The sequence below is a fragment of the Pan troglodytes genome, chromosome 20 (genome assembly GCF_028858775.2).
Source record: "Pan troglodytes isolate AG18354 chromosome 20, NHGRI_mPanTro3-v2.0_pri, whole genome shotgun sequence".
Taxonomy (NCBI): Eukaryota; Metazoa; Chordata; class Mammalia; order Primates; family Hominidae; genus Pan; species Pan troglodytes.
This window is the reverse complement of record NC_072418.2, coordinates 24,855,796-24,874,612: the sequence shown is the minus strand read 5'-3', so window position 1 is coordinate 24,874,612 and position 18,817 is coordinate 24,855,796. Positions and strand designations below refer to the sequence as shown.

Here is an 18,817-nt window from a genome sequence, read left to right as displayed (position 1 = left end):
ATACCTGAGAGTGGATAATTCATCAAGCAAAGAGGTTTTTTTGGCTCACAGTTTGGCAGACTGTAGAAAAAGTGTGTGTCAGCATCTGCTTCTGGTGAGAATCTCAGAAGCTTACAATTAGGTGAAAGGCAAAGAGTAACAGGACATATTAGACGGTAAGACAAAGAGCAAGTGTGAGGTAATGAAGCCAGGTTCCTTTAATGAACCAATCTTTGAATTAACAGAGTGTAAACACTTTGATTAACAAGATAGTGCCAAGCCATTCATGAGGAATTTGCCCCCATGACACAAACACCTCCCACCTATTCCACATTAAACACTGAGGATTACATTGCAGCATAAGATTTGGAGAACATGGAAATCCAAACAATGTTGCAGACCAATCAGGCTTAACAGGCATATACAAACCTTTTTAATCAAAAGCAAGAGAATACACAATATTCTTATTTGTGCCTGGTATATTCTGTTAGGACACATACCAAGTCTTTTTAAATTTGAGAATACCAGCTGGGTGCAGTGGCTCATGCCTATAATCTCAACATTTTGGAAGACTGAGATGGGAGAAACATGTGGAGCCAGAAATTTGAGACCAGCCTGGGCAACACAGTGAAACCTTGTCCTTACAAATAATCACAAAATTAGTGAGGCAGGGTAATGCATTGCTATAGTGTCAGCTACTTGGGAGATTGAGCTGAAATGATCACTTGAGCCTGGGAGGTTATGGCTGCAGTGAGCCAAAATTATTCCACTGCACTACAGCCTGAGTGACAGAGTAAGATCCCGCCTCAAACAACAAGACATAAATTTAAGAAGACCAAAATCATATGTGTTCTCTGACCAGAACTGAATAACACAAGAAATTAAGAGCAAAAGTAAAACTGGCAAATCCAAATATATATGAAAATAAAACACACTCTTTAGCATATTCTTGGCTTGAGGGTAAAAATATTTAATCCTTCAAAGATGTCAATACAACCTAGAGTGGTGAACAGATTTATTATAATCTCTATAAAAATCTGAATAGCACAATTTTTTACAAACATATTGTTTAAAATTTTTTAATTTAATGATAAACTATAGCCAAACACCCATTAAAGAACAAGGAAGCATTATATTTCCTGATTTCAAAACGTATTAAAAGCTAAATAAGACAAACAATATGGTACTAACACATAGATAAACAGGTGAAAGACAATAGAGAGCCCAGAAATAAACCCTTCCACATATAATCAAATGATTTTCCACAAAGTTGCCATGAGCACACAATAGAGAGAAGCTAATCTCTTCAAAACATAATGTTGAAAACTAGATATCAACACCGATAAAATAAAGTTAGATCAGTTCCTTGAACCAAATATGAGAAGTATTTTAAATAAAATACTTAGACATTAAAAAACTAACAAATCTCTTAGAAAAAAATATAGGGAGAAGACATGACATTGGTCTTGGCACCATTCTCTTAGATATGACATTAAATGGATGAGCAACAAAGAAAAAAAAGAAAAATTTAACTACACTATACTCCAAAATTTCTGCATGTCAATGAAAACATTCAATAGAGTAACAATGCCTTTCAGAAAGTGGGTGAAAGTATTTGCAAATCACATATGATAGGAATTAATATTAAAAATATATAAGCAACTCTTAAAACTGAACAATGAAGTTTAATAACTTGATTTAGAAATAATTGAACTAAATTTTTATCAAAAAAATACACAAATGGGAAAACGCTTTGAAAAAACATGCAGAATTACCATTTGTAAAGAAATGAATAAAAATTACATTGAAAAACAAGATCACCTTATACTTAATAGAATGACAGATATCAATATTTTAGAAATACCAAATCTGTTGATGATTCAATAAAAATGACAGTCATGTTGATTGTGGGTGGAAAACCAGGATGTAGTCATTATTTCAAAATGTATAAATGTTCCTCAAGTTATTAAAATAAAAGTATCATCAAATACAGCCATCTCATTTATGAATTTATATCCAAAATATGCAACACAGGACCTGAAAGACAAGTTTGAACATCCATGTTTTTTGTGCCAGTGCTCACAAAAGCTAAAAGGCTGAAGCAACTTAGATATTCCTTGACTTATAAACACATCAAAAACCATTATACACACACACACACACACGTACACACACAGTAGAATGTTACTCAGCCTTAAGTAAATCCTGTCATATTTTAAGATAAACTATGATAATACTATATTACCTGAAATAAGCCAGTAACAAAATGATGGATACTATATGATTTCACTTATATGAGATATCTTAATTAGTCACACTCATAGAAACAAAACATGGAAGGGTGTTTGTCAAGGGCTGGGGAGAGGGTAAAATAGGCAGTTGTTACTTAATGGGTATTGAGTTTTAGTTTCTCAAAATGAAAAATTTACAAAATTCTTTTATATAATATGAATATACTAAACAATCCTGAAATGTACAGCTTCTTTTTTCGAGACAGGGTCTCACTGTCACCCAAGCTTGAGGCGCACTGTAGCCTCAAGCTCCCAGGCTCAAGTAATCCTCCACCATCAATCTCCCAAAGAGCTGAAACTACAGGTGCATACCACCATGCCTGGCTATTTTTATAATTTTTTTGTAGAGAGAGAATCTCCATATGTTTCCCAGGCTGCCCTCAAACTTTTGGGCTCAAGCAATTCTTCTGTCTTCACCTCCCAAAATCCTGGGATGACAAATGTGAGCCACCACCATGCCTGGCCCTGAAATGTACACTTTAATAGATTTAAGATGGTAAATTTTATGTTTTTACAACAATGTTTTTCAAAGAAAAACTGAAAAAATACAGAATTATAATTTTTTTCAAAAATTACCTTCAAATCACAAAAGTGTCTCTCTCACACAAAGAAAATATATATTCATCATTAAACACATGGTGAAAATAAGACTATTTCCTTGACTATTCACTTGGACAAGAAAAAACAACCATTCAGCTAAGAGAGAATGTATACAAGATAAGCCATAACAAAAATTAGGGTTATATTTATAGATACACACACGTATATAATCTCATTGTGATAGACATATGGCTGATTTATAATTAAACCCCACATTGACTTAAAGTGTACAAATAGAATTGCAAATTGTCTAATATTATTGTACCTAAGTAAAATCAAAACCCACAATAAACTGCTGTTAAGAAACCAACACTATAAAACACCAATATAGACTGGAAAACAATAATAAGAGAAATGTTTATTCATAAATTCTGGTTTGCAATATTGATGTACTATGAAGAAAAGATTTGTCTAGATAATTACAGTATTTGACTGTGTACTCATGGAAGGCAGGTATTTTAAATCATTGACATGCACTATATGGCTGTAAAATTTCAGAGAAATTGCAGTATAGTCATAAATAAAAGATTCTCATGAGAAACTTTAAACATTTTTTAAAACTAGAAATAATTTTTATGTTTTAAATATATGCTATTCTTACACAAAATAAAACTGCTCTTACCCAACTTTAGAAGCAAAGAATAGCCTTACATTGCTAAATGTAAGCAGAATATGGTTAAAGCCTAAAACAAATATATGGGAGAAAATTATGTGATTATTTAGATATAGGCTGAAAAAGTGGGTGCAAATCCTATAATTCCTTTTTGCCTACAGCAAGCTTAAGTTTATAAGTAACTGTTTTAGTAAATATGGAGTGTCTACTAATTATCTAATTTACTTTAGGCATAACATGTAAATTCTAGAATATTGTTCTAAATCTCTGAATCTAAAATTACAAATTTGTAATAGAAAATAAAGAATAAAAATGTATAAAGAGAGTGAAATCAGTAAGATGGAAGAAGGAAGGGTACCCTATTTTCTTACTCCCTGCACAGCAAGAGAATTTGTCAGCCATCTCTCACAAAAATACCTACATGAGAGAGCCAGGCCCTCATGGCTCAAACCTGTAATGACAGCTACATGGTACATTCAGGTTAGAGAATTGCTTCAGGCCAGGATTTCAAGACCAGCCTGGATTGTGTAGCAAGACCCCATCTCAAATATAAGTGCCTTTAAGAGAGCTTTGAGATCCAGAGAGGGAGTTGTGAAGATCTGATAAAGCCCAAGATTGAAAAGTCTTCTTTTCAGAAGGCAGGTCCTTATTTAGGTGGTAAACTACAGACTAGGAAGTTCTTAACTGCAGACTTAACTACAGACTAGGAAGTGGCCTACCTAGCTTGGCACAACAGAAAATTCTGAACTTACGGTGTAACCATCTCAAACTCCTTCCAGCCACAATCTGAGAGAGGTCCTGCCTTTCCAGAGGCCTGGAGGAAGACATTCATTTATAGCCACGCAGGCAGGCCTGCAGACCTTGGCCTTTACCATGGTTCTTGAAGCAGTTCAATGACTCAGTTTCAGCTCCCTGAGCCACAGTTAATGGCCAGTTCTGCCTACCTAGGAACCCACACAGTGACCTGGAAAAATTCTTTCTGGTACTCAGTGAAAGCTGTACTCATCCACATTTTGACATAAGGCCCACCTTATGCAGACTGGACTGCAGAAACCTGCACTAGTGTCTGCCCTACAGAGCAAAGTACCAGAAGAAATTCAATCTATTCAAAATATAAAATGGGAATTACAACTACCAAATCCCCTTGTAACAAGCCAACTAAAGGTGGACCCTAGTGCAGACCCAGCAGCCTGGTGACCAAGCTGCAACCCCTCTTTACTACAACCCAGAGGGCATCCCATCACCCTGGGGGCCCAACAAAAGATGATCTTTACCTCCTGAAAGCAGTTTAAAAAACCTGAAGAGGTCTTTGCTCCTTCAAATTCACATACACCAATGCAAAACTATATTGTGCCCATTGTCAATGTTTCTATTTTAACATAGCATTGAAAGTATGTGGCAGAAGAATTAGTCGAAAAATAAAAAAGAGCCATTCAAATGGAAAACAAGTAAAAAGTTGCTGGTTGTAGATCATATGATCCTATATATATAAAATCATAAACAGTACATTAAAACCTGTCTAAACTACTAAATACAATCAGTAAATTAGGAAAATATAAAATTAACTTACAAGTTAGGGTTCCATACACTTAAGACAAGCTCTCTGATAAAATACAGGAAGAAAACAATCTTATTTACAATAGCATTAAAATGATAAATTTCTGAGAACAAATTTAACAAAGGAGGTAAAAAGTCTTTATAATGATACATCAGTAATAGAAATTAGAAAAGACATAAATAAATTTAAAAATATTTCATGTCTATGCATTTAAAAAATAAATACTGTTAAAGTGCCATGTTATCCAAAGTGATCTATAGATTCGATAACTCTCTATCAAAATTTCAGTGGCAATTTTTTTAAGTAATGGAAAATACAATTTTAGAATTTCCATGAAACTGCAATAAACTTTGAATAGTCAAAGCAATCTTAAAAATAAAAACAAAGCACAGGGGCATCATACTTTTTAACTTCAAACTATATTTGAAGACTATAGTAATATAAACAAGATGAAATGTGCAGAAAAATGAACCAAAAAAAAGGAACAGAAACTACAACTCACATTTTACACATGATACAAAAAGAAAACTTAAAAAATTGTTTAACACAGAGTTTCTTAAAATTATGCAGATTTGTGTGTTCCCAAAAAGAATGTAAAAGCAGTCAGACTGTGCAGTTTTTTATATGCCATGAACAGGGTAGTGGCTCGCACTGAAAACTTGAAAGAAGACCACTACAAAGAAAGCAGAATCCTTAGAAAATTTAAAAGCATAAAACAGAAGATGTCCAAATTTGAGATAAAACAAAACAAAACAAACAAACAAAAAACCCTTAGGCTTCCCAGAAACTATTTCCTATAAAACACAGCTTTCCAACTCATATTTTAACAACTGGCTGACTCCTTAATTTTTAGACCTCTCATTTGTGTCAAACATTGTATTCACCTTCACTCTCACCTACCTGGGTGTTCATCCACCATCTCATGTCTCTTCATATTTCAGGGCTCTTTTTCTTGCTCCAGACAGGTGATCAGGTCTGGCTTAGAGACAGCAATACCTATTTCATTACAAATGAATAATGTAAATTTTGCTCATATTCTCCAGTTACCAACCTACTTATGTGTCCAGAAAAGAGGGTGTGATAAAATATTTTCATAAAGTAATCACAAAATACTGATTTCTAACAGGGAATTTTATTAAATATTTTAAATTTGTAGGTTATTAATTTCACTATCAAGTAATACTGAGTCAAAACTTGGTGTTGGCAATTAGATTTTAAGTTATGGACAACAATATTTTATGTCCCTAAATTAATGAAATTACTGCTAATCTAGAGTAAAGGACACAGATCAGCTCAGAATGTGGAAAGTTCAGGTCAAGATGAAACATCCTGAAAAAGTTATTTTATACATGGACAAATCCCCAAGATTTTCTTGAAAACACAGATCTGAAAATCATTTATGCAAAGCATAAATTACCAAAACACATTCTACAAAAAAGAGAAATGAAACCATTAGGGTATGTTTGGAATTGTGTGTTGAAGTTGTCATCACCCGGGAAGACCAGATTCCTGTAGTTCTCTAACATCACGTTCCTATATAAATTCCACTGTGCAGTGTCCAAGAATTGCCACTCCATCAGAGAGAATTCTATGGCCACATCTGTAAATGTCAACAGTCCCTGAAAAACACAAACACTCACACATAGACACATACACACACATACACACACACACACACACTTACCAGGTAGCCAGCAAAATTTATAACTTGACTAAAGGCAAAATGAGAGAGTAAAAAGAACTGGTTCTGACTTACAGGAGTGACTGAAATTATCCAATAAAATATTTATTTACACAGAAATATTTCCTAATGTCTCTAATCCTGAGAAAAGAGAATGGCATAAGATCCACAACACCAGTGTATCTATAATACTTTTCTGGATGATAAAGTATAAACACAAATGTGTACACTTTTCAGTGTTCTACTTGCATCATACAGAATCAGTTATGTATATGTTTCAGATGTAAAAGATATGTTGAGTTATAAGTTACCTCGAAAATTTGTCATTTTTAGTAGTGATTTTAAATAGTCTGTCTTTAACACCCTAATAGCAAGTATCTCCTAATAAATTTTTCAGAAGTTTTTGTGTAATAAATGCCATCTTGTTTAAATCAGCATTTTCTAAACAGTGTTCTGCATAGAGCTAAGGGAGAGCTCAGATGGAATCTCAACATTAGATGTTCTTCATCTTTACTAAGGACCCCAGCTTTTCCCAATAGGAATCTTCAGTATCCACACCTTCCCATGTTCAACACCACAAGGGGAACATTTTTCATATTGCAGACCATAAATTCCTGGTGAGAATTTTGCATGGCATATAAGAAGCCATGATGTAGAGAATGTAGAGAAAGCTCTCGTATATAGGAAAGAAATATTTTTCAGAGAACTTTGACTACTATAAAAAATTTAAAACATACTTAAAACAAACTAATTAGGGAGAAAAAACACAAGTAGAGAGATTAAGGTTTGCAAGTACTGAAAGCATGGCATTCCAGGAGGCAGAGTGGACACAGCTCTTTATCTGAGGCATGTTTAGCTGAAAAAAAGTCATTTTTTCCTCTTTCTACTCCTCTGGAAATTCACTTCAGATGAGATTCTCTGGACAAATTACACCTGGATCTGGAGAATATGCCTTTAAAGGTGTCAGCACCACATGTTCACCTACTACCACCACGCCCACAGGCAGAAGGACCCAGAGCTGCAAAAAAAGTCCACCCATTTCTGTTTTTTATATTAAAATAAAGACTCAGGAATGATGAGCTGCTCCATGGAAATAAAAGTAAAAGCTTCTTCTTTCCTGTCCTCAGGTGACCTCCCTTTTAACAGACTCCATCAATTTCTGCTACAGTAATGAAAATATGAGCTACACTTTCCTGTCACTACCAAATCCAAACAGAAGGTGGAACTTAACTTTCATAAATGTATCTCGAACCTCTCATACTTGATTCTGGCCTCACCTAAGAGTCACATGAGGCACTTAATTTAAACAACATGGATGCTTCTACTCAGAATAATAAATAGAACCTGTAAAATAAAAAAGGCATAAGTAAAGAGATTTCGGCAAATTAACCATGTAATCCTAACTAGAAACATGGGCTGATAACCATTTAGCTAAGCATTGCCCCTCAAGCTTTAATAAGCTTTAAAATCACGTGGTAACTTTGGCCCCACTCTGTGTGATATAATCCTGCAGGCTTGGAAAGGGTCTGTGAGTGGGTATTTTACACAAGTTCTCTGTTAATGCTGATGTTGCTTCCCCTGGGCTCATCATTACCAGTAATTAGAGAAAGCAGGCACAGCAAAGAGTCCCTTACACTGAACACCCTCGTCACAACACACATACTTCTAGGACAAATGAAGACAACCAATTTCCTTATTCTTTGCTGGTTCTTTAAAGTTTACAGAACAAACAGAAGGCAGCAACGTTTGAATAAATTTACATTTGGAAACCAACATGTGCACATGTACTAATGCAATGTTTATTAAGCAGGTACTATGTGCTCAAGAGTATGTTACAGAGCACTGTGCTGGGTATAACGTACTTTGTGATTTAATCCTCATAACACCCTGGGAGCTGGTACTGTCTTTAATAATTCCCAGATTTTAGAGAGGGGGGGCTAGCATTTTTATGTCTTCTTCTGATTATCTGTCATTGACTTTTTTTAAATGTGTAGAATAAAACTTAAATATAGACAGGTGAAAGGGATATAGAAAGAGTTTGTATAGTTTAGCAGAATTTGTGTTGTGTTTATATTTACTTTTTTTGTGACTTGTGGAACAACTACTGGATCTGCAGAAATAGAGAACAAGTAGTACTTGGACTGTCTCTGCTAGCACTGTTTAAAAAAATAAAAAAAGGCCAGGCACATTGGCTCACACCTGTAATCCCTGCAGTTTGGGAGGCTGAGGTGGGTGGATCACCTGAGGTCAGGAGTTGGACACCAGCCTGGGCAACATGATGAAACCCCACCTCTACTAAAAATATGAAAAATTAGTCAGGCATGGTGGCGGGTGCCTGTAATCCCAGCTACTTTGGAGGCTGAGGCACAAGAATCGCTTGAACTCTGGAGGTGGAGGTTGCAGTGAGCCAAGATCACGCCACTGCACTCCAGCCTGGGTGACAAGAGTGAAATTCCATCTCAATAATAATAATAATAATAATAATAATAATAATAATAAATTAAGACCCTAAAATACATTATTTATCCCATTCATCTGCTTTTGGATTTTTAAAAAATTTTGAGCATCAGCTCTAGAAAGGCAAAAGGATTCAAAACTCTCATCTCTTCTTATCAGTTCTGTGAGGCAAAACTCCAGGGTTGGGCCAGACCTTAGTAAGGCCTTCATAGAGGGTGAATCTAAACAGAACTGGGACAGGGAGAGGATCCTAAGTAGAATTCTGTTCTCTATGACACTGGGTATTTTGAGTTCTGTTTTTGTAAACTTACCTAAGAGAAACTTAAATCCCAGAGTTTGTGTAACTTTGATCTTTTTTAGCCACTGCCCTGTTAATTTTATAACACATACTAACAAGCAATTTAAACAAATCTCTTAAAGTTTTCTAGGATAATTTTATTTGAAGATAAATATGTATTCCTAGCAAGGTAAAAAGAACAGAAATAATAAGTCTTCTCTCCATAAATATCCCTTTAGGTGATAACATCAGAAGTCGCAACAATATAAAGAAAGTGACCCAAATAAAGCCCAAGTTTCGTTGCACACATCTATTCATTGTACCCACCATATGACGCTCAAATTAGCCATTTTCTCTAGTTGCTGGCCTAGACTAAAATTTCCTGGATGGTAGGGGCCATAACTGTTTCATCTATTTTTCTAATGGTCATATGAAATGGAAGCTATTAGTTTATCTGTTTGAGTCTCCAGACATCTTCCTTGTTTTTCACTCAAGTACCAGGAAACTGGAGAAACTCTCATCTGGGTACCAACCAAAAATATCTCATGTATGAGGGGAGGAAAACACAGAGTAAACTATTTTACTTAAACTGAACAAAAGCAGAATTATACACTTTTGTCAGCTCGACACAATTCTGTTTTGGACATTTTCAAATTTCTAGTAGATGTCCTGGTGATTGTGAGAGGTTCCCAGTGCTTCTGAACTGATGGCCCATTGATGTCAGGGAAGAGACACTCAGGCTAAATGAAAAATTGAACTGCCCTGGTGAAGCTCCAGAACTTTAATCACCCATCCTGATTAGCTAGCTTTTGGGTTAAAAACAAACAAACAAACAAAGGACAAGAATACTCTACTCCAGTATCACATTTAACACATAGGTGTAGTTTGGTGGAGGCTCTGGATACTTTGTGGCCTTAATTTCTTACTCTGAAGATGCTTGTTTACACTTATAGATTCTGCCATCAGATTCTATTTACACCTGGAGCCCCTCACATAACTGCAGCAGGTCACTAGACAAGACCTGAAAAACTCAAAGAGCCACATTCTCAAATGGGAACTTCAAGACATCTATGTTGACATCTCACCATGCAGAAAATGTTTCCTGTTTGTTTTCTGTACATTCTAAATCCAAAGCCTGACCTTGCTTTGTGAATCCCAGGCAGAGGTCAGATCTTACGTGCAGATTCTATGTCAGATCAACCTGGCTTTGCATTCTCGGGTGTGACAGAAAGTGGAGTACAATCAAAAGAGAAATCACCTCATAGAGGCTGCTCTAGTACATTCTAAATAATATGCCTACCTAAAAGAAATAAGCTGAGGTAACATGAATATATGTAGACAGTTTATTTGGGCCAAGCTTGAGGATTATAACCTGGGAGCAAAGATTCAAGTTGCCTAAAATCTAAACTTTGTTTAGCAACAGTTACAAGTGGATTTGTAAAGCCAAAAAAAGATGGACAGAGATGGGGCTGGTACAAATTTATTTACAGAAATAACATTGATTATTGATTCGATGTACATCATTAAGGTTTACAGTATGAATTATAGTGTCCAGAGTGGCATTATTAGTTTAGGTTATAGCTACTGGTGGCAATAGCAAATGCTTTCAAGAGATAAGTACATTATTCAAAAAGGGGAGAAGGACATAAATGTGCTCTCATTTTAATCTCTCTCTGAGTTTGACAACTAAAAAGACTTGCATTCCTCAGAGAAAAGTTTTTTTTTATTTTCCAAATCTCAAGACCTAGATTCAGAATTTGGAGCTGCAGATTTAGGCTCTGGATGGATAGAGTAGCAGCAGGTGATACCTGCACATTTGTGGGCATTTTAGCAAGAGGAGAAAGGGGAACGTGGAGACTCTCATTTCCACATGTCTACTCAGTGCACACGTTACTCTGATTGGGTACCTGGGGTCCAGGGTCTGTGAATCAGTTTCAGAACTGAAGATACAAGAGTCATAGAAAGAGGTAAAATGGTTGATTGTTGCCTTGTCAAGTCTGTAGAAATCTGGTCTAGTCTCTCTAGAAGTGACTATAGAAAACTACAGGTATCTAACAGGCAGAGACATAATTCTGCCTGTACATTTAAGAGAAAGCAGGCACTTTGCAGCAAATTTGTTAGTTGACTGGAAGCCTGAGAGGGAAAGTCCTCTCTATAGTAAATTCTGGTTGGCACCTTATATGTTTTTATCATGTCTGATAATTCTAGACAGTGTTTGGAAAATATAATTAAAAGAAAAATTTTCTCCATCCCCAGAGAAACACCACAATGACAGAACAGTAAGAATGATGTTTTATTACACAATTAATTGAGAATGTGTCATGCATCACAGTCAATCTGCTTAACAGATTGCAAGGACAGAATTAGTCTGTCACCATAATTAGTGGTCACCATAATTAGTCCACAAGTAGAAGAATATATAGCACCATGTCATACATAGTTCATCCTGAACTCACCTGGTAACTGGAGAGGCCATTCATGTATGCTAATTGGTTATATTTAGTGATAAAATAAACTTTTCCAATCTTCATGATATGAGGTAGTTTTGCATCTTGAAGCCAGGTGCCTGCTGAAAGTCGGCTCACTCTGCTACACAAACGGTTGATTAGGGTGCTATCTTTTTGGCTATTTACATTTTAAAGCAATGGCTCTCTACTCCCTGAGCACTGGGTTATAGCAATCCTGCTTGCCCTCTCCTGATGGCTAGTGTCCTCTCTTGAATCCTACCATCTGCCACTGAGGTACAGCCTACAGCACAGGGCATACAGCTGGCAGCTCATATCTTACATGAACCCCAGTTGCCACAGCAGCACTTGAGTGCCACATCAGAGGGTGAAGCCTGAGCAGCAGGAGGAGAGCCTGCAGGCCTCCTGGGTAGAACTGCACCTTCATGATAATGGAAATGAAAGCAGTGTTTCAGCCTCAGTTTCTATTTATAATGGTGACATGAAAAAAATACTGCTGGATTTCCAGCATGAGTCCAGATAGAAATAGGTCTAAGAATTCTCACTGTGACAGCCCACCTTATTCACAGACACCATGGGATACTAACAGGATCCCTGAAACAGTCATACAAAGCACTGGAGAGAAAAACAGCTCTCAGTCTGAGCAAGATTATATGGAGAAAAAAAAGTTAAAGGCATCTTAAGAACAACACTTTGATTAGACATAAACTTGATCAAATCAGCCAGAAAATATTCTCCTTAAAGGAATTTCTCTCTAAAACCCCAAAGTGCTGCTGGGTGTGGTGGCTCATGCCTGTAATCCCAGCACTTTGGGAGGCCGAGGTAGGCGGATCACTTGTGGCCGGGAGTTCAAGACCAATCTGGCCAACATGGTGAAACCCCATCTCTACTAAAAGTACAAAAATCAGCTGGACTTGGTGGCGTGTGCCTGTGATCCCAGCCACTCAGGAGGCTGAGGCAGGAGAATCAGTTGAGCCTGGGAGGTGGAGGTTGCAGTGAGCCAAGATCACACCACTGCACTCCAGCCTGGGTGACAGAGCGAGACTCCGTCTCAAAAAACAAACAAACAAAAAAACCCAAAGTGCACAGGTACTCTCAGCATGAGAAACATGAGCATTATGAAAAAGGAAAAAATATTCTCAGCAGAATTTTATAAGGTTTCTCTTTTATCTCTGCTGCTCTCTTATCTCCTAGCCAATGAATGGGAGATCTACAATGGAATACATCTGACAATTTTCATAAGCCCCTGTAGGTGAAAAATTGAAATCTGACTTTGTTTATATAGTGAAATACATTTGACCTTGCAACACAGCTAAATTAACAGCTATTATGGTTTCTCAGTGCCCACATCACCGGTGTTTATTTGTCCCGTAATAGCAGCATTCCAATTTAGTGAAATGAAAGACACTGAAATTATGCTTATCTGTAACTACCCATATGGGATCAATTAATAAGCATGTTAGACAAATATTTACTGTAACAATTTGGTAGCAATTTTTTGGATATTAGATATAAATAAGTATAAATTAATGTAATAGTCATAATGTATGTAAAATATTTAAAAAGTATCTGTAGCCACAATTCAGTTAAAAAACTTCATTTCAACAGTATGAATAACAATATTAAAATGATTATTTAAAACAATCATTCAAAGTAAATATTTTGCCCTTATATTCCTACTATTGTATGAATACTATTGTAGAAAATACCGTTTAATTTATATAAATGCAGGTTGTCTACTAACAGTACACATAACTATGCTAATTATTCTGAAGTATATAATAGAAAGCAAAGTACAACTACAGACTCCACAGTTTATACACTGAACTATTCTTGCTTTTGCAGTGTAAGTACTTCAACCTGCAAATATTAGATCATTACCTCAGATAATCAGTTTTCTGTCAAAGGAACTTACTCAGTATCTCTTGGCCTTAATCATTCTGTATTGCTAAATTTAATCCTATCTTGGTGCCAAACTTTTGTGTGCACTTAAAATGACATTAATCTAAACAAATCTGTGTCTACTTTAGAAGGCTAATAACAAAAAACATAAACTTTTGCCAAAGCAAAAACAAGCAATGAATCTAAGGTCCTAGATAAAGACAATCCTGAGTAAAAAAGAATGCCAAAAGGTTTATTTAGCTGTTAATATGACTTACATATATTTCAAAAAAACAGAGAAAATTGTCTACATATAATATAAATGCTATAAGAAAAGAGAGATGAGCAAAATATTCTCCTTTATTTTAAGGTATGTGAATAAATCCTCTTATTTCTAATTCATATTTTTTCCTACAACAGCCATGTCCTGGAACATGTTGAACTGTCAAGACGTCGGAATTTCAGTAGACAATGAATTCAGACATCTGTGGAATGGCCTTGGGCACACTGTGTTTATGGGGAAAAAAGCAGAAGAGAAAAATGTGTTATATAAATTTATGGGTGCAAATAAATAAAGCAAGTTCTTAGTGACTTATGAAGACAGACTCTGACACAATAATAGTAGGAAACTACAACACCCCACAGACACTAATAAATGGATTACCGAGGAAAAAAAACCACAAAGATATTAGGACCTGAACTCAACACTTGACCAAATTGTCCTAACAGACCCCTACAGAACTCTCCATCTAAAGACAACATAATATACATCGTTCTCATTACCACAGAGCACATACTTTAAAACTGACCACACATTTAAAACTAAAGCAATCCTCAGCAAATTCAAAAATCCCCAAATCATATCAGCAACACACTCAGACTGCAGCTTGATAAAAATATAATTCAATACAAATAAAAGCACTTGAAACCAGACACATAAAAAATTAAACAACCTACACTTGAATGACTAAAATGAAATTGAGAAGTTCTTTGAAATACGTGAGAACAAAAATACAACACAGCAGAATCACTGCAACACAACTAAGGCAGTGCTATAAACTAAGTGCTCACCTCAAAAAGTTAGAAAAATCTCCATTTAACAACCTGATGTCATAAATAGAAGAATGAGAGAAGCAAGAACAAATCAACCCTTAAGCTAGCAGAAGACAAGATATAACAAAAATCACGTCTGAACTGAAGAAGATTTAAACATAAAAAACTACAAGAAAGATGGAGAAATCGAAGAGTAAATTTTTTGAAAAAATTAATAATATAAACCACTAGCTAGATTAATGAAGAATAAATAAGCCACTAGCTAGATTAATGAAGAAACAATTAGAAATGATAAAAGAGACAATACCCAACAAAAATACAAATAATGATTAAAGTCTACAATGAACATTTCTACGCACACAAACTAGAAAATCTAGAAGAAATGAATGAATTCCCGGACAAATACATCTTCCCAAGATTGAACAACAACAACAACAACAACTGAATCCCTTAATAGAACAATAAAAAGCTCCAAAATTTAATTAGTAATAAACAGCCTACCAACCAAAAAAAGCCCAGGACCAGACAGACTTACAGCTGAATTCTACCAGATGTACAAAGAACTGCTATTATTCCTACTAAAACTATTCCAAATAATTGAGAAGGAACTTCTCCCCAACTCGTTATATAAGAACAGCATCATTCTGATACCAAAACCTAGCAGAGACAAAACAAAACAAAGAAAACCTCAGGCCAATATTCTTAATAAACATTGATAAAAAATTCCCAACAAAATACTGACAAACCAAATCCAGAAGCACATCAAAAAGTTAATCGACTATGGGTTGGGTGTGGTGGCTCACGCCTGTAATCCCAGCACTTTGGGAGGCCGAGGTGGGTGGATCACCTGAGGTCAGGAGTTCGAGACCAGCCTGGCCAAAATGGTGAAACCTCGTTTCTACTAAAAATACAAAAATTAGGCAGGTGTGGTGGCAGGCACCTGTAATCCCAGCAACTTGGAAGGCTGAGGCAGGAGAATGGCATGAACCCGGGAGGCGGAGGTTGCGGTGAGCTGATATCACGCCACTGCACTCCAGCCTAGGCGAGAGAATGAGACTCCATCTCAAAAAATAAATAAATAAAATAAAAGTCAGTCGACTATGATCAAGTAAGCTTTATCCCTGGATGCAGGGTTGCTTCAAATCAATAAAAGTGATTCATCGCATAAACAGAAATAAAGACAAAACCCACAAGATTATCTCAATAGAAGCAGAAAAATCTTTCAATAAAGTTTAACATCCTTTATGTTATAACCCTCAATAGACTAGGCATTGAAGGTACATTCTTCAAAATAATGAGTTATCTATGAAAAACCCACAGCCAATATACCGAATAGATGCAAGTTGAAACCATTTCTTTTTGAAAACTGGCACAAGACAAGAATGCCTTCTCTCAGGGGCCGGTCGTGGTGGCTCACGACGGTAATCCCAACACTTTGGGAGGCCGAGACGGGCGGATCACGAGGTCAGGAGATCGAGACCATCCTGGCTAGCACAGTGAAACCCTATCTCTACTAAAAATGCAAAAATTAGCCGGTCGTGGTGGCAGGCGCTTGTAGTCCCAGCTACTCGGGAGGCTGAGGCAGAGAATGGCGTGAACCCGGGAGGCGGAGCTTGCGGTGAGTCGAGATCGCGCCACTGCACTCCAGCCTGGGTGTCAGAGCGAGACTCCGTCTCAAAAAATAAATAAATAAATAAAAATAATAAATAAATAAATAAGAAATATTTTTCAGAGACCCTTGACTATCAATAAAAAATTTAAAAAATAGTTAAACTCATTAGGGAGGAAAAACACAAGAAGAGAAGTAAAGGTTTGCAAGTACTAAACGCATGGAATTTCAGGAGGCAGAATGGACACAGCTCTTGATCTGAGACGTGTTTAGCTTAAAAAAAGGCATATTTTTTCCGTATCTCCTCCTTCTCTGGGATTCCTTTTCAGTTGAGATTCTCTGGACAAATTAGACCTGCATCTTGAGAATATGCCTTTAAAGGTGTCAGCACCACTTGTTTACCTGCTACCACCACACCCACAAGCAGAAGGACCAAGACCCACTGAAAAAGTCCATCCATTTCTGTCCTTTATAACATGAAAAATTCAGGAACAATTAGTTGCTCCATGATGATAGAAATATGTGTTTCTCCTTTCCTGTCTTAGGTGCCCTTCCCTGCCACAGATACCAACAATCTCTGCTACAGTAATGAAAATATGGGCCACACTGCCCTGTCCATACCAAAACCAAACAGAACAGGCCCTATGATCACCCTGTAGTAAACAGGTGAAACTGAACTCTCATGAGTGTATCTTCAACCCCTCATACGTGATTCTGGCCTCACCTTAGAATCACATGAGGCTCTTAATTAAAACAACATGGATGTGTCCAACAATAAAAAGAACCCGTGGAAAGGGCACGAGCAAAGATATTTCTGTGAATTGGCCATGTAATCTGAGTATCCACATCTAAGTAATCCACATTACTTAGAATGGCAAAAACTGTAGTAACTTTTGCACCAAACTAATAGAACCCTGGGTTTATAACCACTTAGCTAAGCATTGTCTCTCAAGCTTTAATGAGTTTATAAACCACTCGGTAATATTAATCTCTCTCTGTGTAATGTGATTCTGCAGGTTTTCAAAGAGTACATGAATGTGTGTTTTAAATAAGTCCCCTGTCAATGCGGATGATGCTCCCCCAGGCTCATTATTAGCATTAGTTAGAGAAAGCAGGCACAGCACAGAGTCCCTTACACTTGGCACTGTTGTCACAACACAAATACTTCTGGCACAAATGAAGACAACTAATCTCCATCCTAAAGCATCAAATTCTTCGCTGGCTCTTTAAAGTTTACAGAGGCAACAAAAGGTAGCAGTGCCTGAATAAGCCTGCATTTGGAAAACAACATGTACACATGGACTAATGCAATGTTTACTAAGCAGGTACTACGTAAGCAAGAGTATGTTGCAGAGCACTGCGCTAGAAATAATGCATTATGTGATTTAATCCTCATAACACACTGGGAGTTGGTACTAAGTGTTTAATAATTCCCAGCATTAGGTTAAGGGCCCAGCATATGTATTTCATCTTCTGTTTCTGTTCTTGGTTTTTTAAAGAAAATATATACAATAAAAGCTAAATGCAGACAGATGACTGGAATACAGAAAAGTTTAATGCAGTTTAGAGAAACTTTTATTGTGGTTTATATTTGCTTTTTTGTGACTTGTGGAGCAACTACTGAATCTGCAGGAATAGAAAACAAGTTGCTAAATGGAATGTCTCTGCAAGCACTGATTTAATAGAAAATTTAAAAATGAAGACCTTAAAATATATACTTTATTTTTCCCATTTATCTCCTTTGGGGTGCAGAAAATTGTGAGTACCAGCTTTAGAAAGGCAGCAGGATTCACCAGCCAAAACTCTGATCTCTTCCAATCAGTTCTGTGAGGCAAGACTCCAGAGTGGGGCCAGATCTAAATAAGACCCCCAAATAGAGTGAATCTGAACAGAACTGGGGCAGGGAGTGGACCTTATGTGGAATTCTGTTCTCTGTGCCACTGGGGTATTTCCAGTTGTGTTTCCCTAAGCTTGCCTAAGAGAAACTTATATCTCAGAGTTTATATAATTTTTTTTTAGCCACTGCCCTGTCAATTATATAATGCATACTAATAAGCAATTTAAATAAATGTCGTAAGGCTTTCTAGGGTAATTATTAGAAGATAAATATATATTCTTAGGTAATAGAAATGCATGTAATAATAACAACTCTTCTTTTCATAAATATCCCTTTAGTTGATGACATAAGAAGTCACTACAAGATAAAGAAAGGGGCCCAGATAAAGCCCAAGGTTTTTTGCACACATCTGTTCATTGTATCAACCATATGATGCTTACTTACTTCAACCCTTTATTCAGGTGCTAGTCTAGACTAAAAGTTCCTGGATGGTAGGAACTATGACTGCTTCATCTA

The 18,817-nt window shown here is 36.3% G+C and overlaps 2 protein-coding genes across 2 annotated transcripts in view; one reads left to right on the top strand and one right to left on the bottom strand.

Moving 5' to 3' along the window:
* LOC134809095 (uncharacterized) overlaps nt 1–14,401 on the top strand; it is a 115,664-nt gene extending 101,263 nt beyond the window's left edge. Inside the window, exon 3 of the mRNA XM_063801455.1 lies at nt 14,223–14,401. The gene's annotated coding sequence lies outside the window, so the exon portion shown is untranslated. The remainder of the gene's footprint in view (nt 1–14,222) is intronic.
* Nucleotides 1–18,817, bottom strand: part of LOC100614186 (zinc finger protein 429-like) — a 54,871-nt gene that overhangs the window by 11,995 nt on the left and 24,059 nt on the right. The window contains 1 exon segment of the mRNA XM_016935567.3: nt 5,942–6,037. Within this exon segment, the coding sequence (XP_016791056.3) occupies nt 5,942–5,975 (34 nt within the window). The 5' untranslated portion in view covers nt 5,976–6,037.